The 20905-nt window shown below is 23.1% G+C and overlaps 6 protein-coding genes across 6 annotated transcripts; 4 read left to right on the top strand and 2 right to left on the bottom strand.

Moving 5' to 3' along the window:
- The first annotated feature begins 8881 nt into the window (after positions 1 to 8881).
- On the top strand, positions 8882 to 9705 carry LOC128953677 (regenerating islet-derived protein 3-gamma-like). Its single transcript, XM_054299191.1, has 3 exons — positions 8882 to 9001; positions 9066 to 9104; positions 9170 to 9705. The coding sequence occupies exons 1-3, from the start codon at positions 8944 to 8946 to the stop codon at positions 9640 to 9642; spliced, it is 570 nt and encodes a 189-aa protein (XP_054155166.1). The 5' UTR covers positions 8882 to 8943; the 3' UTR covers positions 9643 to 9705.
- Positions 9706 to 10094: 389 nt separating this feature from the next.
- LOC128953812 (C-type lectin mannose-binding isoform-like) lies at positions 10095 to 11148 on the bottom strand. Its single transcript, XM_054299332.1, has 2 exons — positions 11133 to 11148; positions 10095 to 10525 (listed from the first exon to the last, which is right to left on the bottom strand). The coding sequence occupies exons 1-2, from the start codon at positions 11146 to 11148 to the stop codon at positions 10095 to 10097; spliced, it is 447 nt and encodes a 148-aa protein (XP_054155307.1).
- A 2679-nt stretch (positions 11149 to 13827) lies between these two features.
- On the top strand, positions 13828 to 14996 carry LOC128953642 (uncharacterized). The gene is made up of 2 exons (XM_054299147.1): positions 13828 to 13971; positions 14068 to 14996. The coding sequence occupies exons 1-2, from the start codon at positions 13914 to 13916 to the stop codon at positions 14958 to 14960; spliced, it is 951 nt and encodes a 316-aa protein (XP_054155122.1). The 5' UTR covers positions 13828 to 13913; the 3' UTR covers positions 14961 to 14996.
- Positions 14997 to 15837: 841 nt separating this feature from the next.
- Positions 15838 to 17266, top strand: LOC128953647 (uncharacterized). The gene is made up of 2 exons (XM_054299154.1): positions 15838 to 15953; positions 16003 to 17266. The coding sequence occupies exons 1-2, from the start codon at positions 15875 to 15877 to the stop codon at positions 17253 to 17255; spliced, it is 1332 nt and encodes a 443-aa protein (XP_054155129.1). The 5' UTR covers positions 15838 to 15874; the 3' UTR covers positions 17256 to 17266.
- A 931-nt stretch (positions 17267 to 18197) lies between these two features.
- Positions 18198 to 18985, top strand: LOC128953680 (snaclec agglucetin subunit beta-1-like). The gene is made up of 2 exons (XM_054299194.1): positions 18198 to 18286; positions 18408 to 18985. Exons 1-2 carry the CDS (start codon positions 18214 to 18216, stop codon positions 18950 to 18952), a joined length of 618 nt encoding a protein of 205 aa, XP_054155169.1. The 5' UTR covers positions 18198 to 18213; the 3' UTR covers positions 18953 to 18985.
- A 597-nt stretch (positions 18986 to 19582) lies between these two features.
- LOC128953675 (uncharacterized) lies at positions 19583 to 20705 on the bottom strand. Its single transcript, XM_054299189.1, has 4 exons — positions 20582 to 20705; positions 20358 to 20441; positions 20019 to 20294; positions 19583 to 19914 (listed from the first exon to the last, which is right to left on the bottom strand). The coding sequence occupies exons 1-4, from the start codon at positions 20662 to 20664 to the stop codon at positions 19656 to 19658; spliced, it is 702 nt and encodes a 233-aa protein (XP_054155164.1). The 5' UTR covers positions 20665 to 20705; the 3' UTR covers positions 19583 to 19655.
- Positions 20706 to 20905: the final 200 nt, after the last annotated feature.

The raw sequence follows: 20905 nt of genomic DNA, 5'->3' as shown, positions 1-20905 counted from the left end.
AAAAATACTAATGAAATAATATAATAGTAATAAATAAATAATAAAATATTCCAAATAATTGTATACAAAGAATAAGAAAACTTTAAATACGATAATATTGTTATAATAATAAAAGTTGTTAATAAAAAATAAGTCATAATTTTAGAATATTTAATTGTAATCATAATTGACGATGATGATTTCTTTAAAAATAATGTCAATTGTTTATTTTTTATAATTAAATTGTTTGGCGATGTTTTACATATGTATAATAAATCAAACCCGTAAAACATTTGATTTCTTTGCAAACATATTATTGCTATTTCTAAAGATAAAAAAAATAATAAACATTAAATACGATTGTGTTTTTCAAATTAAGTTATTTTATATTTGCATACGTATGGATGATGATAAAATAAAGTAAATTGTGCATGCTAATGATAATATATCACACCTAGATAATATTGCAAATGGTTCACCAAATATGTGATAAATCCAAAGATTATTGTAATAAAACACTAATATGTATCTAATAATATTGATCCACGAGATTATGCACAATATATAAACAATTATTGATTGACGATTATATATTTTTTTAATTTTAGTGGAATTAACATAACTTTCAAAATTGGGATACATTAATAAATAATTATTAACAGCAAATATCTCAAATGATTCATAAAAATTAAATTTTCTTATATTTTTAATATAATTTTTCATTTTAGTTGTATCTATCGATGCATTGATATTCATATTTCTGTTTAAGATTTTATTATATAAATTATAAAAAAGATTATTTATTTTAGTAATAATGTAATTCATTTGAATAATTAGTAAATTATACTTATTATTTACAATATAATTTTTTAGATATAATTATGTTCATTATAATTTTAATATAAAGCTATATTATATTTTTAATTATTTTTTGAATAACACAAATATAAATATAAACTATATTACTTATATTTATTATAAATACGAAATCCCAATTCTATTGGCAAAATAATCGATATAAATATAATTGTCATTAAATAAAATTAATGTTATTTATATATTTATTTATAGTCATATAAACAAAATTTCCATTAAAATGATAACAATATAAAATAATAGTATTACTTATAACTTATATTATAAATACTAATAAGTTGTAAAGTTGCTAAAGTAAAAATGTCAATAAAATTTTCACGATTAATCAAATATCAAAGCAAATAATAAAATTTGACATTATATAAAATGTAAAATATTTTATATAATTAGAAAAATATTGAATTCAAGTCTATTAGTAAATTATTGCTTAGTTTTAGTTAGTTATATATTTTTAATTATAATGTATTAATAGTAAAAGATAATCTGATGATATCTGAAGACAATCACTTGATAATATGCTCTCAATTAATCATATTTTTACAAATATATAACTTAGTATTAATGTATAAATCAAATAGTGTAAAATAATGTAAAATATTAAATCCATAGGTGAAATCCACAAGTAATAAGATATAGTGTATTGAATTTATGAATATAATACATAATACTATTTTTATTTATATATTTTAGTCTATCGTATTGTTTTTAAGAAACTAAACAATAATTTACATTATTATAAGTTTATATAAACAATAAATTAAATTAATTATTAAATTAATTAAAAAAGTAATAATTAAAAGTAAATAATTAAAAGACTATATTATACAATAAAGTAAACATTTAATGATTCAATTTAAAGATGTACAGTACAAAACAAATTACAGTTTTCAACTAATAATTATAAAATTTATTTAAGCCATTAATATAATGGTCCTCTCAATTGTCGGACAAATTTTAATTGCTTTACACATTCATTATTGTTAATACAATTACCATAATTAACAAGTATTGATGTATAATTATCAAATAATTGTTGACATATATTTAGGTTAATTTTATCATTCATATAGATAAAAGCTTTATCATTAACAGATTGACTTGAAACTAATGTTGACCCTGATGTTTTTATTGAATAAAAATCAATTAGTGTTTGATTTTTATAGATAATATTATTAGCGATCAATGATTGATTTAGACAATAATCACTAAATGGGTAGTAATTGTTATTAATCGATATCATGGGTGCAATGCTTACAAATTTATTTGGTGTTAGTTTTTTCAATATAGCCGCCTGTCTTGAAATAAAATATAATAATTGTTTTGACGTCACTTTTCCAGTTGGCAATTCTAGTTGTGATTCAGAATTGTTCCAGCATTGGTCATCCTTATATTGATTAATTAACCTTGTTGGATCTTCCAAAATTTCCCAACCGATTAGCGATTTTTTATCATTATATTTTGATAGTGTGATCAACAATTTTTTTATATAATGTTCAAATAGTGTACTATTATTGATCAAATTAATGGCACCAATATCTGCTTTAAATAGATTAACCAAAACAAATACATTGTAGTAATTGTTTGCCTCATCGATGACTGTTTCCAATAGAAATTTAATTGTTGACCAAAAAGTCTCAATATATACCAGTTTTAGATTACTTGCATAGAGATCATCAATAGATAGTGAAATGCGAATCATATTTATTGGTATTTCATATTTTGAATTACGAATATCAAGCATTGACTGCTGTATTGTTGAATAGTATTTAGTTATACTTATAGTCCCCATATCGGCACCCGATATATATAATGGGTTTGAATCAAACATAAACATATTAAGCTTACTAGAAATTCTAATACGATCTAGATCATTTATGAATACAAATATAAATATTATTTGTTAAAATTTAAAAAATCATTTAAAAATAAAAAGTATTTTGACTTTACTTGAATAGTCAAACATATCTGTATCCAATTGTGAGCAGGGCAAATATTTAGTCCACATTTTACATTGCATATTGTTTAATGATTCATAAATACAAAATGAATAATTTTGAACATCATATTTACGATTGTGTAATAAAAATTGTTTAATCCATATCATGCTATTATTGCCAACAAAATAATTATTATATGGATAAATAACATTTTTATCATCATAATCTGTGTATATGTTTATAAAAACATTTATATTAAAATAAAACTTTATAAACTTAAAGTAATTGTACGATACCTGAAATTTTATTAAATGAAAATTCTCGTAAATTGTTAGTAAGTTTCTGGAATATTTCAAAATAGAAAGTACTAATTCTATTTTGTTCTATTTTTAATACTTTTAGTGATTTTAATTTATTAACAAGATCATTTGGTATAAACTCTATAAAATTTTGTCGAACATCCAAATACCACAAGTGCTTCAATTTATTGGACATCCAATTCAATGTTTTTATATAATTATGTTTTATTGTTAACATTTTCAATTGGGAAAAGTTAGCAATGTAGTTTTGAGATATAGACTGTATTTCACAATTATCATATGTTGCTGTAATAATATTATGCCCATTGAAATATGGAGTACTGTTAGTATCTAATGTTTTCAATTGACCACCCTCAATATGTATAGCTTGCAAATTTTTGAACATGCTAAAATTACTCCATATGTAATCGTAATAGTTTACGAATAAAGTATTAAATATAGAAATAACACGTAACTGATCATGGTCAAATTTGTCTTCCCATATATTATGTTTAAGCAAATCATATGTATTAAAATAGACGTTGTTTAATTGCAAATGAGCCAGGTGCAGTTTTTTAGTCAAATATTTATCTAATTAAATCATTGAGTTTTGTGTAGTTGGCACTCATTTTTAATAAATTTATGTGATTTAATCACTTACTTGTTGGCCAAACTTAGTTAACCGCAATAACTAGCGATATATTGGACACGTGTTTCGGAAAGAGATACTACTTTCCTTCATCAGCACTGGCGGTCAACTGAGATATATCTCAGAGCCGTGTGTTTACCATTAGTGAGGTTAGGGTGCGAGGGGTTCGAGATATGCAGTTATTGTGTATTTATTTAAGTAATTCAATATAATGTGAATGTTTATAGATTTGTGAAATTTTTAAATATAATTTTAATGAGAAAATTATTATTGTATATACAATGCCAACAGAATTTTCTCATTAAAATTATATTTAAAAATTTCACAAATCTATAAACATTCACATTATATTGAATTACTTAAATAAATACACAATAACTGCATATCTCGAACCCCTCGCACCCTAACCTCACTAATGGTAAACACACGGCTCTGAGATATATCTCAGTTGACCGCCAGTGCTGATGAAGGAAAGTAGTATCTCTTTCCGAAACACGTGTCCAATATATCGCTAGTTATTGCGGTTAACTAAGTTTGGCCAACAAGTAAGTGATTAAATCACATAAATTTATTAAAAATGAGTGCCAACTACACAAAACTCAATGATTTAATTGTGAAACACATTAATGTGGACGGCCTTAGGAGGTACAGGTCATGGGAGAGAGATATGCTGAAAATAGTCAGGTATAGAGAACATATTACTTTTAATAAAAAATGTTATAATTATGATATAATTCCCAAAAGTTTAATTGTCAAATCAGTTGACAATATACCCGAGTCTATACAAGCTGCTAAAATATGCAGTCTAACTTTTCTTAAAAATAGATTGAATGCATGTTATAAAAAATTAAAATTTTTATATAAAATAAGTGATTTAAAATTCAAACAATTTAGTAAATATTTACCTGATAATATTATTAATGATATTAAATTTAGAATTTTAAAAGTTTCTAATAAAACAAAAATATATACAAGGTCAATTCATAAAAGAAAATTTAATGAATTACTTGAATATCATAATAAAACAAAAAATAATAAAATAAATAACATTAATAATCAATTAGTTAGTAATAACTGTGTTAATAATACCTGGGTGATAAATTTATCTAATAGAAGTTTTAATAATACAGAAATGTCTATTTTATGCTTAGATCCCAAATTTCAAGTAGTACCCAAAACTATAAAACCTGAGCAATTTATTGCAAATATTGAATCAAAAATTAGTTATTTAATTAATGATAAACCTAAAATTGAAAATATAAGAATTAATTTAATAAATATTTTTAAAAATATGAAACTAGTTAAACCTAATTTAACAAAACAGCAATTATTAACATTAAATAAAATTAAAACTTATAATGATATAACTATCACTAATGCAGATAAAGGAAATAAAACAGTAGTTATAAATAAAATAGATTACATTAATAAAGTTGAAAATATCTTATCCGATAAAATGATTTATAAAAATATAGATAATAATTGTATAGAATTAGTTGCAAATAAACTTAAAAATAAATTAAGATTATATAAAACACAAATTAATAAATATGAGTATAATAAAATATATCCAACTAATTATAATATGCCGATAGCATATGGTCTAATTAAAGTACACAAACCAAATAATCCAGCCAGATTAATTATACCATATAGTGATCATCCATGCTCTAAATTAGCTAAACAATTATCGACAATAATATCCCCTAGTTTAAGAAATAGTATATATTCACTTAAAAATTCAAAACAATTTGTTGATGATATTAAAAATTACAATATTACTAATTCAGAGATAATGATATCACTTGATATTATTAATTTATTTACTAATGTTCCACTTAATTATACATTAAATTTATTAAAAATTAAACTAATTAAAGACAATACATTGAAAACTAGAACATCACTATCATTAAATATAATATTAGATTTAATTAATTTTTGTATGTATAATAATTATTTTTCATTTAATGGTAAATTTTATTTACAAATAGCTGGTTCCCCAATGGGTTGCAATCTGAGCCCAATAATAGCTGAAACTTTAGTTTCTCATATTTTTGAAATATCATTAAATAATATACAATTTAAACCTAATTATATTAGATTTTATGTAGACGATAGTTTTTTAATAATTAACAAACGATATTATGTAAAATATTTTAATCATATTAATACTATTATTAAAAACATAGGAAATCTAAAATTTACAATAGAAATTGAGAATAATAATATATTAAATTTTTTAGATATTTTGTTAACTAGAGATAATAATAAATTAATTACATCTATATATCGCAAACCAACACATTCAAACAGATATTTAAATTATAACTCTCATCACCCAACACAACATAAAGCCACAGCAATGAAAACATTAGTAAATAGATGCTTATCACAAATTAATGATAAATATAATTTAAATAATGAATTAAATTTATTAAATAAAATATTTACAGAAAATAATTATCCTAAAAAATTTATAACAAATACTATTAATTCATGTAAAAACAAATATCACAAACAAAACAAAATAAATATTAATAAATTTGATATTACAAAAACAATTTGTATACCATATTATAAACACTTAAGTGAACAAATCAAACAGGAATTGTATAAACATGAAATAAATGTTATTTATAAAAAAGGAAAAAATATTAAAAATATTTTAAATAGTAATCCCAAACCCACTTTTTTAAAATCAAATATTGTTTATGAAATTAAATGCAATGAATGTGATTTTGTATATATTGGTACTTCTAATAGAAATTTAAAAAATAGAGTAAATGAGCATAAAAATGCTATAAAAAATAGTTATATAAATAAAAGTAACATTGCTTTTCATGCAATAAAATACAAACATAATATTAATTTTGATGATATTAAGATATCATATATTGAAAATAATTATAATGCTAGACTATTTTTAGAAAGTTGGAGAATTGAAACTTTAAAATCTAAAAAACAAAACCTAATGAATGATAAACAAAACTCCAAAACATGTATACCTAATTCATATTTATCTTTAATTAAATAATATTTATATTCATTGAATAATTATGTAATGCCTTTCAGATAACAGCCCTATATTGGGCTGTTTCTGTTGGCATTGTATATACAATAATAATTTTCTCATTAAAATTATATTTAAAAATTTCACAAATCTATAAACATTCACATTATATTGAATTACTTAAATAAATACACAATAACTGCATATCTCGAACCCCTCGCACCCTAACCTCACTAATGGTAAACACACGGCTCTGAGATATATCTCAGTTGACCGCCAGTGCTGATGAAGGAAAGTAGTATCTCTTTCCGAAACACGTGTCCAATATATCGCTAGTTATTGCGGTTAACTAAGTTTGGCCAACAAGTAAGTGATTAAATCACATAAATTTATTAAATATTTATCTGCCAAATAAAGATTCATATCATATAATAATAATGTGTTAACCGGTTTATTGATCTTTTCAAATTGATCATGTTCAATTTTTAGTTGACCATTACATTCTAAACTTATTGAATTGTTATATCCATTATCAACTTTTATTTTGAGTAAAAATTAATATTATAATTCAAATTAATTTATTAGCAATTAAATGATAAAATAATTTTTAAATGTTTTACCTTCAATAGCATCGAAGCAATTGCAACAATTAGGACATAAACTCTCATCAATTATCTTTTTATTAGTAAAACAACTGAATAAAATATGCAAATAATTGAATTAAATGCCATAATTGTTATAAATATAATGTTTATTAAATAAATTAATAAAAACACATTTTTTTCTATAAAAGTTTATTAGTATAAAAAATATCTACTTAAGTGCTTTTGACCACTTAATAATTTGTTAACACAATTTGATTAGTCATATTAATATGTTGTTAATTATAAGTATATCAAAATTGTTTGCAATATTGTCTGGACAACTATTACGATAATGTTTTAATATATATATTTATATCTGTATTAATTAAGTGGTATTGTCTATTTTATTAGTGACTTCTAAGTTATAATTTTCTATATATTAATATGTATTTAGTATTAAATATATAAATAGCAATTTATTTTATCCACTAATTACTTGAGTGACATTATATTGCATTGAACTTATATATTAAGACAACTTTAACTCAGGTTACATAGCCTAATACTCTCTCTCTCTCTCTCTCTCTCTCTCTCTCTCTCTCTCTCTCTCTCTCTCTCTCTCTCTCTCTCTCTCTCTCTCTCTCTCTCTCTCTCTCTCTCTCTCTCTCTCTCTCTCTCTCTCTCTCTCTCTCTCTCTCTCTCTCTCTCTCTCTCTCTCTCTCTCTCTCTCTCTCTCTCTCTCTCTCTCTTTGTAATTGTTGGCAATTACATGAGTTAGTTAGATATAACAATAAGTACAGTATATAGACTCTATATTATAGATTATTTGTAGTGTATATGGAAAATATTTTTTTTAATTTGTTAGTTATTGAAACCGCAAAATAAAGTTAATCAGTTGTCAACTTTAAGCTATAATATGACAAAACATTTACAAAATAAATTATGAAAATAATTCAAATTGATTTGTTATCAAAATGCAAATAAATTATTAAGTAAATACTGTAAATTTAGTGCATTTTATAATCAGATCTTTTTAGTAATAATTATATAATATATAAACTACATTATAAACTTTTTATCAATAATAAGTACAAATACATTTAATCAATGTATAATTTAGTACTTTATTTTAGAGAAAATAAACTAATATTTAATATGTTATTGTTTTAATTAAATTAAATTAAAATAAATAATTTATATTATAAATTGACAAAATTATTTTTTTTAAAAATGAACAATTAAAGTTTAATTTCTAAATTATACATTTAATTTTTTATTAAATATTCTACTTTTAAAATTAACATAGAAATTACTATAAATTATATTTAATATTAATAGTTATTTAACAAATTATTATTATTGCAGTTTAATGTTAATGCTCTAAAAAGTACTAAAAATACATAATATTTTGACGTTCACCTTGAAATGATCAAATTAATTAATCAGTTTATTAAATGTATATAATAGTATAATTATTAGCTAGTTTGCTAAGATAAAAAATTTTATTGTTTACAGTATATAAATACAAATAAAATTTTGAAATATATATTGTATTAAAAGTAATTGTTAAATTTTACTAATATTAATAAATCAATTATATGCTAAAATGAAAATAATTACATTAGTTTTCAGTTTAATTGCATTATCATATGTTCAAACTGATGGTAATACAATATTATTAGTTTAATAATAATAATATAAAATAAATAACATATTTTATTTTAATAGATGTTGACGAACTAAATAGAAAAATTGAAATATATCAAGGTACTCTATCTGATTTTATAAAAAATATTATTTAAATTTATTTATTTATTCAATTGTTTGAATAGGTGTTAAATCTTTTGTTTGTAAAGAAGATTTTATTGGCGGAGAGTTAATAAAAAAATGTTTTTATTTATTAAGTCAATTAAAAAATGAAGGAAACGCTAAAAACATTTGCAAACAATTGGATCCAAAGGCCGCACTCTTAACCATAAACTCTAAAGAAGAGCAACAGTTTATATCTTCAGCTTTGGTTTCAAATCCTAATATTAAAGACAACGTTTGGTTGGGTCTCGAGTATGGATGGGCTAACCTAACACACGACACTCCTCAACATTTAAGATGGCGTTGGGATAATAGTGTTGACAGTCCGTACTTCAATTGGTGTCCGGGACCTAACTGTGCTTTTGATGACGAAGACGCCCGCAATTGGGGTGACTGCGCCCGTATGTCTGTACAAAATATCTCATTGGGTTTGTGGTACAGTCATCCCTGTGAGGCCAACCTCAATGTTGTGTGTGAATTGAGCTCAAAAAAATAATTGTTATTAATACAATATCCAATTATTTGTAATATACTGTATAATAATTTAGTATTATTTAATATACCGTATTAATTATTATATTTATAAATAAATTAAATATACAGTATTTTATAAAATTTTCAATATTTATTGTAATTATATTAATAATTATTTGAAATAAAATATTTAAAAAATTTCTTAAATGTCGATAATTAATTTTATTATAATATAATATTTGAGTAAATACAATATATTTATATAATTTAGTAATTTAAAAATATTATAAAAATATTAATTAATATATATATCGAAAATTATTGATAAATTATCTGTTATAGTATACAATTAAATAAAAGTATTTAAAATTAAAAATGTATGTTTAGGGGAAAATATTATATTAATATATATAACACAATAAATTTTACTTATAATAAAATTGATGATTATATCAATCATTTGATTTATAAAATTTAAAGTTTACTTTCAAACACTTGACAAACGACGGACAACTGTTTTTTGCAGTCATGTTTATCCCAAACACCCAATGATTTAGTATTTGTAGACATTCTGATACAATCAGTTTTTTTCATTGTTTGATTGCTCTGACTTTTAGGCCAATTATAATACTTAGCCGGCAAACCACTGTCCCAAACGGCTTTCTTAAGTTTTGCATCAAATTGGAGTCCAATCCAAGCGCCGCCTTTCATATCTTTAATATTAATGGGTAGAGCAATGAGGACATACTCCTGTTCCTCCTTTGATTCAATGGACAACAATCGGGCGGTTGAATGCAATGTTCTGCACAATTGCTTGGCCTCAGCGAAAGTAGCGTTTTTAGTGAGCAGATAATAGCATCGGTCACCCGTTTCCACACTTTCTTCACAAATACTTGATTTAATCACTTTGTTGTTAAAACAAGTAATAAATAATCAATTGTCTCGTTATCTGAACAGTATTTATAACATTAATTAACTTTGAAAATACACTTACAATGGTTGCGATCAATGTTTCTTATGATGACTTCAAATGGTCTCTCTGTTTGAATTTGTGTTTGACTTTGTGTTTCATCAGTAGTTGTTGTGTCACTGTTTTCTATATATAATACATTATAATATTTTTTTATTAAAATATTAAATTTCATTAATTTTTTATAATAATAATTTTTAAAAAATACCTTCATTTGAATAAATCAAACTATTTAACGATGAAATTAATAATACTAAATATAATAATTTCATTGTTTAATTTATTTTTAATTATAAAAATAATAAAAATTATATGAATTTATTTATTATTTTATATTTAATTAAAATATGTACTGTATATGAAATAATTAACTTCATTTATATTAATTATTTTGTAATATTATATAATTATTAAAATTAAAAAAAATGAGTTATTATTTATTAGAATAAAGTATTATATATTTACCGGTACTTAGGTATAAATATTACAGTAAATTATACAGTATTTACACAACTATTTTCAAATAATACACAACTACTGACATATAGTAGTAAACATTGTTAATATAATGTACAAGTATTTACAAAAAAAAACTTAAATATTAATTAAAATCTTTGTAGTTATTGACACTTATATTATAATAAAATGCAAATTTTGCTAACTTTGTTAATTATATTTTTGTATCGGAAAACTAGCGGTATATTTGTGGACAATTGTTTCGATGATATCGACTTATCATCAGTAGTGGTCAACTGAGGACCAGATCTGACAATTGGTTGGACTTTAATGTTAGAGTTTGTTTAAAAATATGTCAATTTTATGTATTAAATCTAAATAAATAAATTGAATACATTTAAACTCTATCATTACAAGTGATAACAATTAATAACATTTTTATTTCTAATTTTTACTTAACTTTATAGATATTAAGTGTTAGATATGATCTTCAATTGACCAGAACTACTGATTTGCTGATACAATGTTGTGACCCATAAAATATGTTAAACACTTCAACTAAAAGTCTTTTTTTAATAAATAATAAGTCTATGAATTCGTTAATTTTTTAAATAAATTATAAAATATTGTTTCCAGATTTAAATAGACGATTAAATATAAGATATAAGGGATAGATATATAAATAAATTTATAATAAGATATAATACAGTATTATTAAATAATATCTAATTGTTTTATATTAAATTGTTTATAACATTAACATTATGATATTAAATAATCAATTTCATTTTATAATCAATTATAATCTAAATAAATACAAATAAAAATTTATAAAATTTTACAAAAATATTTAATGTTAATAATTTGATAAATTAATAAATATGTAATAGTAATATTTAAATATGTTTAATTTTTATGTATTATATTACATAAATTAATAATATTTAAGTACTTCTAGGTATTTAAGTATTGAGATCAATTCAATTAATAATTTTTAGACAGTCAATTAATAATGACAATTACTGGTATTTTTATAAATCACTATCAATAATGGTGTCGACCTTTGGGAGCCAGAAATATGTAATCAAAAATAATACACTAAAATTTGATTTGTCTAAAGTTGTTCACAAAATCATAGGACCCCCGGACTCAAGCAGGTTTGGCTAACGGCAGTAACTAATATTACCTGCGGTCCGAATCATCATTCAAAACATACAATCATCTAAACCGGATTAAGTCAAGAGTTGGATCCGGGAATGGCTTTGAGTTCATTCAAAGGTGTCATCTCTAGTGATGAAATGAGACCACAAAATGTTAAGATAGAGATATTGAAACGAAACAAATAATGGATATCTTTTAAATGATTTATAATATAATTCAATAAAAAGTGCAGTTTTGTTGTAAAACTAAATAAAATTATTTTTATATTCTGATTAAATTTAATCTCAAATTAAGTTTTTTTTAATGAATTAAATAAATAAATAACATGTTTATGAAATGCATATTATCGTTTTATGCTACAATATTACAATTATAGATTATGAAAAACTAACTAGAAACTTAAAATTAATAATAAATCAAGGTAACTTTTAATAAGTTTAATTAATGTTTACACAAAATTTTATATTTCTCACATATGCTATCAAAATTGCTATATTTTTATCATTAATTTAACTTGACACTATTATTAATTATGTGGGACACTACTCTTAAGTATTTATCTATAATTGAAGTTTACATTAAAAATATAAAATTTATCTATGACAAATGTTGAACTAAAATACATATTTTTTTATTAATACTCAAAATAAGACAATAATAATTAGTGATTATGACATAAATACAGCTTTAGTCGATAATTAAATAATATTATTTATTATACTGTATACTGTATACAGAGTTGCAAAAGGTTTTTCTATCTCAGGGGGTATATATATATATATATATGGGGGGGGGTAAGTTAGAAAAAACTCAAAAAATCTTGGGGATGGTATAAGATGGGTATACAATTTTTATTGCATTTTTAAACGATTATTTTTACTAAATTTTAGTAAATTCTCTATAAATTTTCTATTAATTTTCTATTAATTCTCTATTAATTCTCTATTAATTCTCTATTAATTCTCTATTAATTCTCTATTAATTCTCTATTAATTCTCTATTAATTCCTATTAATTCTCTATTAATTGTCTATAAATTCCCTATAAATTCCTCATATATTCCAGATTAATTTCTTATATATTCCACAATAAAAGAAAATATTTTCAATTTAATTCCTTTATATTCTCAGAATATTTATTTGAAACATATATTTACAAAAATTTAGAAAATATTTAATAGCTTTGCATAAAAATAACTTACCCCATACCCCTCTCTTTAGCAACCCTGACTTTATAATAATTTATTAATATAATTTAATATTAGGTAACTTTAGTTATAGTTTATAAATTTCGTAATTATAATATTAGAAAAAAATTATAATGTCTATAAGTATAAAGATTTATTAATATAAGCAATCGGAATACCGTAACTTAAAATTATTACCAAAACCTATATTATTTAAATATTAAGAATAATTCAAAAATAAAAATTATTATTTTTAATAAAATAATAAATTATTATTTAAAACATATTTTTCTGTGTAATTCTACAATTACAACTAAATTACAATGAAATGTTATAATTAATTATTTATAATTAATTGATTTTTACAGTTAAAACTGCATCTTTGTTTGTTTTCTCTAACTATTTAATGATAAATTTCAAGTATAAATTGATAACACAATTGTATTTAAATAGAATGTAAAATTTTTAAAACTATTTATTTTATAAATTTAATTGACAAAAATTTTCATTGTATTGTAAAAATGTTAGACACATTAAAGTTTATTATTTTATTTTTTATAGCTTTCAATGTTTCTTCAGGTTAAACATTTTATAACTTATTATTATATATATATATAATTTTAGCAAAATTTTTTAATAATTAAAAAATCCCTTTAATATAATTATCTAATTTAGTATTTAGTGCCATCACATGTCCGGACAGTTGGACAACAACGACAGACAAAACAGGAAAGGTCTCTAAATGTTACAAAGCATTGACTGATCAGTTGTCAGTGACTGACGGTGAGTCCCAGTGCTCTAAAGCCAACTCCAGTGCCACTTTGGTTTCGGCCGTAACAATGGTCGAAGAGAATGATATCGTTGTGGTTAACGGATTGAAAGACAAAGCTGTTGTCTGGATTGATGCCGAATGGGATAAGAGTACCAAACAGTTTCGATGGCACAGTTCGGGCGATCCGTTACATTACGCCAACTTCAATGCCGACGCTGTCATTGATGGCACCAATCCGTGTGTTTATTTAGAGGTCAGCGGTGCAGGCGATACCCTAACACACGACTGGATGACTGATAAATGTGACCAAAAGAAAACAGTAATTTGTCAGATTGGCGGCGCTTCCGATACCGATCTCAATACGAAAGTCAATAAAATTGTTAAACAAATGGCAGATTTGCAAAAAAATATGATTCCCATTGGCTTCATATATGTCCAGTTGTCGGGACAGTCAGATCCTAAAAAACTTTGGCCGAATTACACGTGGAGTAATGTGACCAATGACTACGCCGGACTGTTTTTTAGAGCTGCGAGTAATACCAGTGCACTGTTTGACGCCAAAAAAGTCAACATTCAAGAGGCCGGGGAGCGTATGATTACACACATCAATGCCGTTGGTCTAAATCAAGTGAGTCATACGGATAAGACTCAGGAACGAGACATACAGTTACCAGTCGACGGCAATACCACTGAGTTAGTCCCGGGAGAGGCTCTCAACTCTTTGAAGTTTACCGTTCAAAATGATGAACTCCGACCTCGAAATACAGCCATTTTGATTTGGAAACGAACCAAATAATACATTTATAATTATTATATAATATATTAATATATATGTGTATAAAACTATATTTTAAATAAAACTAATAAAACCTTAAAATGTTATTAATTTATTATAAATATTTATTTTGTTTATTGAATTAATTGAATCAAAATTGAATTGCTATTTGTATTAATACAGTACATAATTATAATACAGTTTATATTAAATATAAAAGTATTCATATTTTATTTTTAGTTTCTAAATTGTCTATAAATATACATTTTATAACATTACTTTTTATTAAACATTTTATTATGTTAGCCAAGCAAAATAAGTTTATAAATTTATGTCAATAATTTATTAAACTTTGGATTTATAATCTCAAATGTTTATAATAATAAACAATTATAATCTAATATTATACAGTATTATTAAAAGTTATAATATATATATAATGATAATGTTATAATACAATAATAATGATTATTTAATTGTATAAAATCAAAACGAAAACATCAAGGGATGATATTAATGTATTGAAATATTAGTATAGTGTTAAAAGTATTGATAATTAAATAAACTGTATTAATTAACTTAATTTAATATTTATAATATAATATTTACACTATAAATTATAAAATCAAATTTGTATAATTAATTTTAAAATAATATACATTTTTTATAGATTAATATTAAAGGATATTTTTAAGTGGAATCTTCAATGAGTTTATTTATCAAATTAAGATATCATATTAAAAAAATAATTAACTGTTAAGCGGTATTTTTTGATGTTTTCAATAGTGACAAACAATAGTTATTAAACATTAAACATGCAATAATATGATAAAAATTATAATATGTATATAATCAATTTTATATATAAATAGTAATATTTAATATAGTCATTACAATAATTTATACCAGTATAAACTACTTCAAATAAAATTAAAATGAGTAAAATAGATAAATTATTTTACACCATTAAATTAATATTTATATTCAACGTTTTAAATTATTATCAAATCTCAGGTTAAAAATTTTAAAAATTTTAAAAATATTCTAAAAATATTTTTTATAGGCACTGATGAAGGCAACTGTCCAAACGGTTGGTTGTATTTTTCAAACGGAAAATGTTATAAACATCTAAAGACTGTCGGTTTAGTCACAGAACATGAGGCCAAGGATTTATGTGCTAAAGAGAGTACCAGTGCTCAGTTGATTACGATTCACGATAAGGAAACTCAAGAGTTTGTTTTTAATAAAGTGTTTACCGATATTATCGGTAACGCATGGATTGGATTAGAGTTTAGAGATAATAGGTTTCAATGGGCAGACAACTCTCCTATGGATTTCCATCATTGGGACGATATGGCTATCATTGATGGTAGTCTTAAATGTGTGACAATTGAGTTAAATCAGTCAACGGGTGGCGACTGGAATACTACCGATTGTTCGGCTAAAGGACTGGTCGGTTGCCAAACAATAACTCATTCCTATAATGATTTATACAAAATGATTATAGATTTGACAAAAGTAGTGAACCAACAAATCATAACAATTAATATACTAATAACTAATACAAGTGAACAACAAAAGGTTATCGACAAACAAAAACTAGATCTCAAAGAATTAGAGATTTCAATGACTGAACAGAAATCCACGACTAAGTCATTACAAACTGAAATCATTAATCAAAAGACAGAAATACAAGGAATCGTCGGAAACTATTCTAAACATCAATCAGATGTCAATCAACTCAAGAGTCAAGTGACCAAACAGGACACTAGTATTAAGAAACTACAGACGGATTTCAGTTCACAAACAATTGATATAAAGACATTGAAAACAGATTTTTTAAAAGACGAGTCGCAACTTAAAGATTTGTTGACTAACTATACTAATCTCGACAAAGATTATAAGTTACTTAATAAGAAAGTAGATTCAATTCAAACGGGAGGCATACCTATCGGGTTTATATACATACAGTTACCCAATCAACACGAACCCAGTAGTTTGTTTAGTAATACCAAATGGCAAGAAGTGAGCAGTCAATATGCGGGTCTATTTTTCCGGGTATTGGGAGGTAACTCAGGTAAATGGCAAGTAAACCAAGATTTCAATACACCGGGTATTACTAAGGTTAATGCAGTGGGACTGTCAGGTCTTAAAAACATCAGTAAACATGACCCCAGTGTTGTCTATATCAATCGTGGTTGGTCTGAACAGTTGGTATCGGGTGATACCATCTCTCAACTTCAGTTTTATTTATCGGATGATGAAAATAGACCACAAAATACAGCCATTAAAATATGGAAACGTATAGAAAATTAGTTATATTATGTTAGGACTAAAAATGATTAAAATTCAATTTATCTTTTAAAAAATCAAACTATGTTTATATTTAGATGTCTGTAATAAAAATTTAAAGTATTTACAAAAATTATTATAATGAAAAAAGTTTCTGATATACCATGTATTTCAAGTACAGTATACCGTATAACAAAGTATTGAGTAAAGTCAAAGTAAATATAATAAAGTATTCAAGCATTAACTTATACAGTAAAGTATAATATATAATAAATACAGATATAATAATAATGTTTAACATTTTTATATAAAATTTAATTTTTTTTATGAGCATTTATAAAAATAATATTTACTAAAATAAAAGTGTAAATAATTATTTGTTAATAAACAAAAATTGTGTCTTTTTTAATTATAAATTATTATTATTTTCATGATTATAATGATGTTTTAAAAGAGCTTTGGATATATTTTTATATAATTAATTTTTTATAATATCTGCAATTTATTACTAAACACATAAATTATATAATTAAGTTAATTAAACTTAAATACATAATGTTTTATTAAATTAAAAATAATAACTATAAATATTTATACACAAAACTCAACTTTGCAGAGACAATACAGAAATATTGATTAACATAATTAAAATAATTAATTGTAATTTATCTTATTAAAAAATAAATGGATAACTGTGGTGTAAACTATTTTTGCAATTGTATTAATTATAATTTAATGTTATAAAATTGTATAATTAAAAAATGATAATTCGTTATCATCTATTATTTTATAAATCAAGTGTTTAATTAATGAAAAAATAAATTTCTAATCAGCGGTACTAATAAAGAGATTTATTAATTGTGTGATTTATAATAAAAATTAGCATGTATAAATAATAGGATATAATACAAATAATTCATTAATTTAACTTTTATAATAATATTATATAATAGTTTAAGACATTTATTTTAAAATAATTAAAATGATTAAAAATTATTTTTTAATTTTTGTTGTATTAACATCGTTAACAGCTATTACGACAATTGAAAACTTAGGTATTATATAAGTAATTATTAAATAATTTATAAAATAAATAAAACAAAAAAAATAATTAAAATATTAATTAATATTTTAACATTTTAAGAATATATTTAACTAATAAAAATTTCTATATAGATAATACATTGAATGATCCCGGCTGTCCATCTGAATGGGTATATCACTCAAATGGTAAGTGTTATAAATCTTTTGCAAATCTCGGGAATGTCAGTAAATTGGATGCGGAAGCCCTGTGCCTGAAGGAAGACCCGTTGGCCACTTTGATTATTATACACAATAAAGAAATACAAGATTTTGTCTACAAAAATGTTTTCACCGTCAATTCGGGAATGGCATGGATTGGTCTCGAGTATACCGGCACTAAATTTGAGTGGACAGATAACTCCCTAATGGACTACCATCACTGGGATGACAGGGCCATCATTGACGGCAATGTCAAATGTGTGGCCATGGAATTGACCAACGAATCAGGCGGTGTATGGAATACTACTGATTGCAGTCAAAAGTCAGCACTAGTAGGTTGCGAGACAACACCACTGTCCCTTAGAGACGTATTGGCAAGAGTTATCAAATTAGTAAAGTTGGTTAATAAACAACAAAATACTATCGCTGATCTCCAGAAAACATGTTGTAAATCAACAAAATTTAATGATTTGTTTTAATTATTAAATATTAGTTAATTAAAAAAAGTTAATTATTTTTATATATAATATTTTGATAAATTAACTTTTCAATAATATTTAAATTAAATTTTTATTTATAGAATGAAATAAAGATATATTATTTGTTTGTGACTACAGTTTTTTAAAATAACTATTAGTATGTTTTATTGAAATTGTTATAATCAAATTGCATTTTTAATGTTAATTTTTAAGATTTTGTTATTATCTATTTTATATATTTTTTTATAAGTTAATTTAGATTTAATATCATTTTAATAAGTATTCTTTGACTAATGATTAATAATAATAAGCAATTTATCATATTTATAATACTGTATTGTATTTTTATAATAGTCTAATATCTTTAGATAAGTTTTAATAATAGTTTTGTTGTAATTATTAAGTAAAAGTTTTTTTTTAATATTAAATAAGTATATTAAATACCGGTATTGTATTCTATAGTATTGATGTTTTAAATTAAAAATTTTTAATACTATAATTATTAATTGTATCAATAAGATTAAATAGCAATTAATGTTTTTTTTACACAATAATGTCAATAATATTTAAAGTATACTACACAATAATTAGTAAACTTTGTTTAATAATTTAACTGCACATTTGGTAGATTATGATTTATATAATATTTGATAATTATATTTTAATGTATAAAACAATGTGTTATTTTTATTTTAAAAATGTATTATAATTTATCAAAAACTTCAATAACAGCCGGGAAAGGGGTGGCAAACTTGGATCTCGTGAGCGCCTGTTTTGGCATTTTTTGGTTAACAGACTGACAGAGATCACTGTCCACATAATCGGCGCAAAAGATGTTCATCGGATCAATCATTGCTTTGTCATAGAAAGCATCCATTGTTTCGACGTCTTTGTTACTGCAATGTTGTGAACCATTCTTTTCCAATACAGTTATCCCACAGGCTTTCCAACTAATCATTGTACTAATAAAACATAATTATAGTCCAAAGTTTACATTTAACAATATATATATAATTTATATATAGTATAAATGTTTGTATGTGTGTGTGAAAGATAAAGTACATACCAACACATTAGAGGTATTTTCAGTTTACTTTCAGCTTTATTGGCAATTAGGGTCAAACTGTCAATCATATGATACCAACACTTTTTATTAGCCTTTTTGTCTTTATTCGTACATTTACTGAGTCTAACAAACTTTGATTTATCACTAGTCGTACGGCACATACTTTTATATATTTTTTCTATTGAGTGAACCGATACAGACATCAATGTTTTTGACGCATCTTTTGTGCAATTCTTGATGAATGACCGCGTATTGCGGATATCGGATGGATATTTGCTATCAATTATATTATAATTTGATAATAAATAACAATATTATTATAATATATATTATAAATACCGGCAATGGCTGTTAATTTTATTATCATTTTCTGGAAATTCAAGTTGAAAAGTCGCTATTTTCTCCATAATTTTGTCCAAATCACTAAAAAAATTATATAACTAATCAGTATATATAAATTGTATATATATATTGAATAAATAATATCAGATATTTTTTAGACAATTTAACTATAATAATAAATTTTAATAATTAAAAATTAGCATTTATTAAAATAATCTCACCTCATAGTACATCCTTTTTCAAGAGAAACACATATTTTAATTACACAAAAAATTAAACAAATTTTAAAAATACTAATAATCATTTTGTAACAAATAATTTATAGTTTGCAAAAATATCTTAAATGAATTTAAAAATTTTTATTAATGTTTTTTCACTTTTATATGCGGCTCATTTTAAAATCTATCATTGTCAAGGTCGGTTAAAAAACAAAAAATACTAAATAGTATTTAGTATTTAGTATTAATTTTAAAGACAATTTGACAGCTAATGGATTCAATAACAAAAAAAACAAGTATATGTTTGAATTAAAATCTATAGGTAAT

The sequence above is a fragment of the Oppia nitens genome, unplaced genomic scaffold (genome assembly GCF_028296485.1).
Source record: "Oppia nitens isolate AA-2021 unplaced genomic scaffold, nextdenovo-longstitch-racon4-pilon3 scaffold23_pilon_pilon_pilon, whole genome shotgun sequence".
NCBI classification, from domain to species: domain Eukaryota; kingdom Metazoa; phylum Arthropoda; class Arachnida; order Sarcoptiformes; family Oppiidae; genus Oppia; species Oppia nitens.
This window is presented reverse-complemented; position numbering and strand designations above follow the sequence as displayed.

What these genes read in the sequence shown, in the direction of transcription:
- LOC128953677 (XM_054299191.1), top strand. Translation starts at nt 8,944, where the DNA reads ATGAAAATAATTACATTAGTTTTCAGTTTAATTGCATTATCATATGTT. An exon ending in ATCATATGTTCAAACTGATG is followed by an intron (nt 9,002 to 9,065) that starts GTAATACAATAT and finishes TTATTTTAATAG; the next exon opens with ATGTTGACGAACTAAATAGA. An exon ending in AAAAATTGAAATATATCAAG is followed by an intron (nt 9,105 to 9,169) that starts GTACTCTATCTG and finishes TTGTTTGAATAG; the next exon opens with GTGTTAAATCTTTTGTTTGT.
- LOC128953642 (XM_054299147.1), top strand. Translation starts at nt 13,914, where the DNA reads ATGTTAGACACATTAAAGTTTATTATTTTATTTTTTATAGCTTTCAAT. An exon ending in AGCTTTCAATGTTTCTTCAG is followed by an intron (nt 13,972 to 14,067) that starts GTTAAACATTTT and finishes TATCTAATTTAG; the next exon opens with TATTTAGTGCCATCACATGT.
- LOC128953647 (XM_054299154.1), top strand. Translation starts at nt 15,875, where the DNA reads ATGAGTAAAATAGATAAATTATTTTACACCATTAAATTAATATTTATA. An exon ending in AAATTATTATCAAATCTCAG is followed by an intron (nt 15,954 to 16,002) that starts GTTAAAAATTTT and finishes TATTTTTTATAG; the next exon opens with GCACTGATGAAGGCAACTGT.
- LOC128953680 (XM_054299194.1), top strand. Translation starts at nt 18,214, where the DNA reads ATGATTAAAAATTATTTTTTAATTTTTGTTGTATTAACATCGTTAACA. An exon ending in TACGACAATTGAAAACTTAG is followed by an intron (nt 18,287 to 18,407) that starts GTATTATATAAG and finishes ATTTCTATATAG; the next exon opens with ATAATACATTGAATGATCCC.
- LOC128953675 (XM_054299189.1), bottom strand. Translation starts at nt 20,664, where the DNA reads ATGATTATTAGTATTTTTAAAATTTGTTTAATTTTTTGTGTAATTAAA. An exon ending in GAAAAAGGATGTACTATGAG is followed by an intron (nt 20,442 to 20,581) that starts GTGAGATTATTT and finishes TAATTTTTTTAG; the next exon opens with TGATTTGGACAAAATTATGG. An exon ending in AAAATACCTCTAATGTGTTG is followed by an intron (nt 19,915 to 20,018) that starts GTATGTACTTTA and finishes ATGTTTTATTAG; the next exon opens with TACAATGATTAGTTGGAAAG.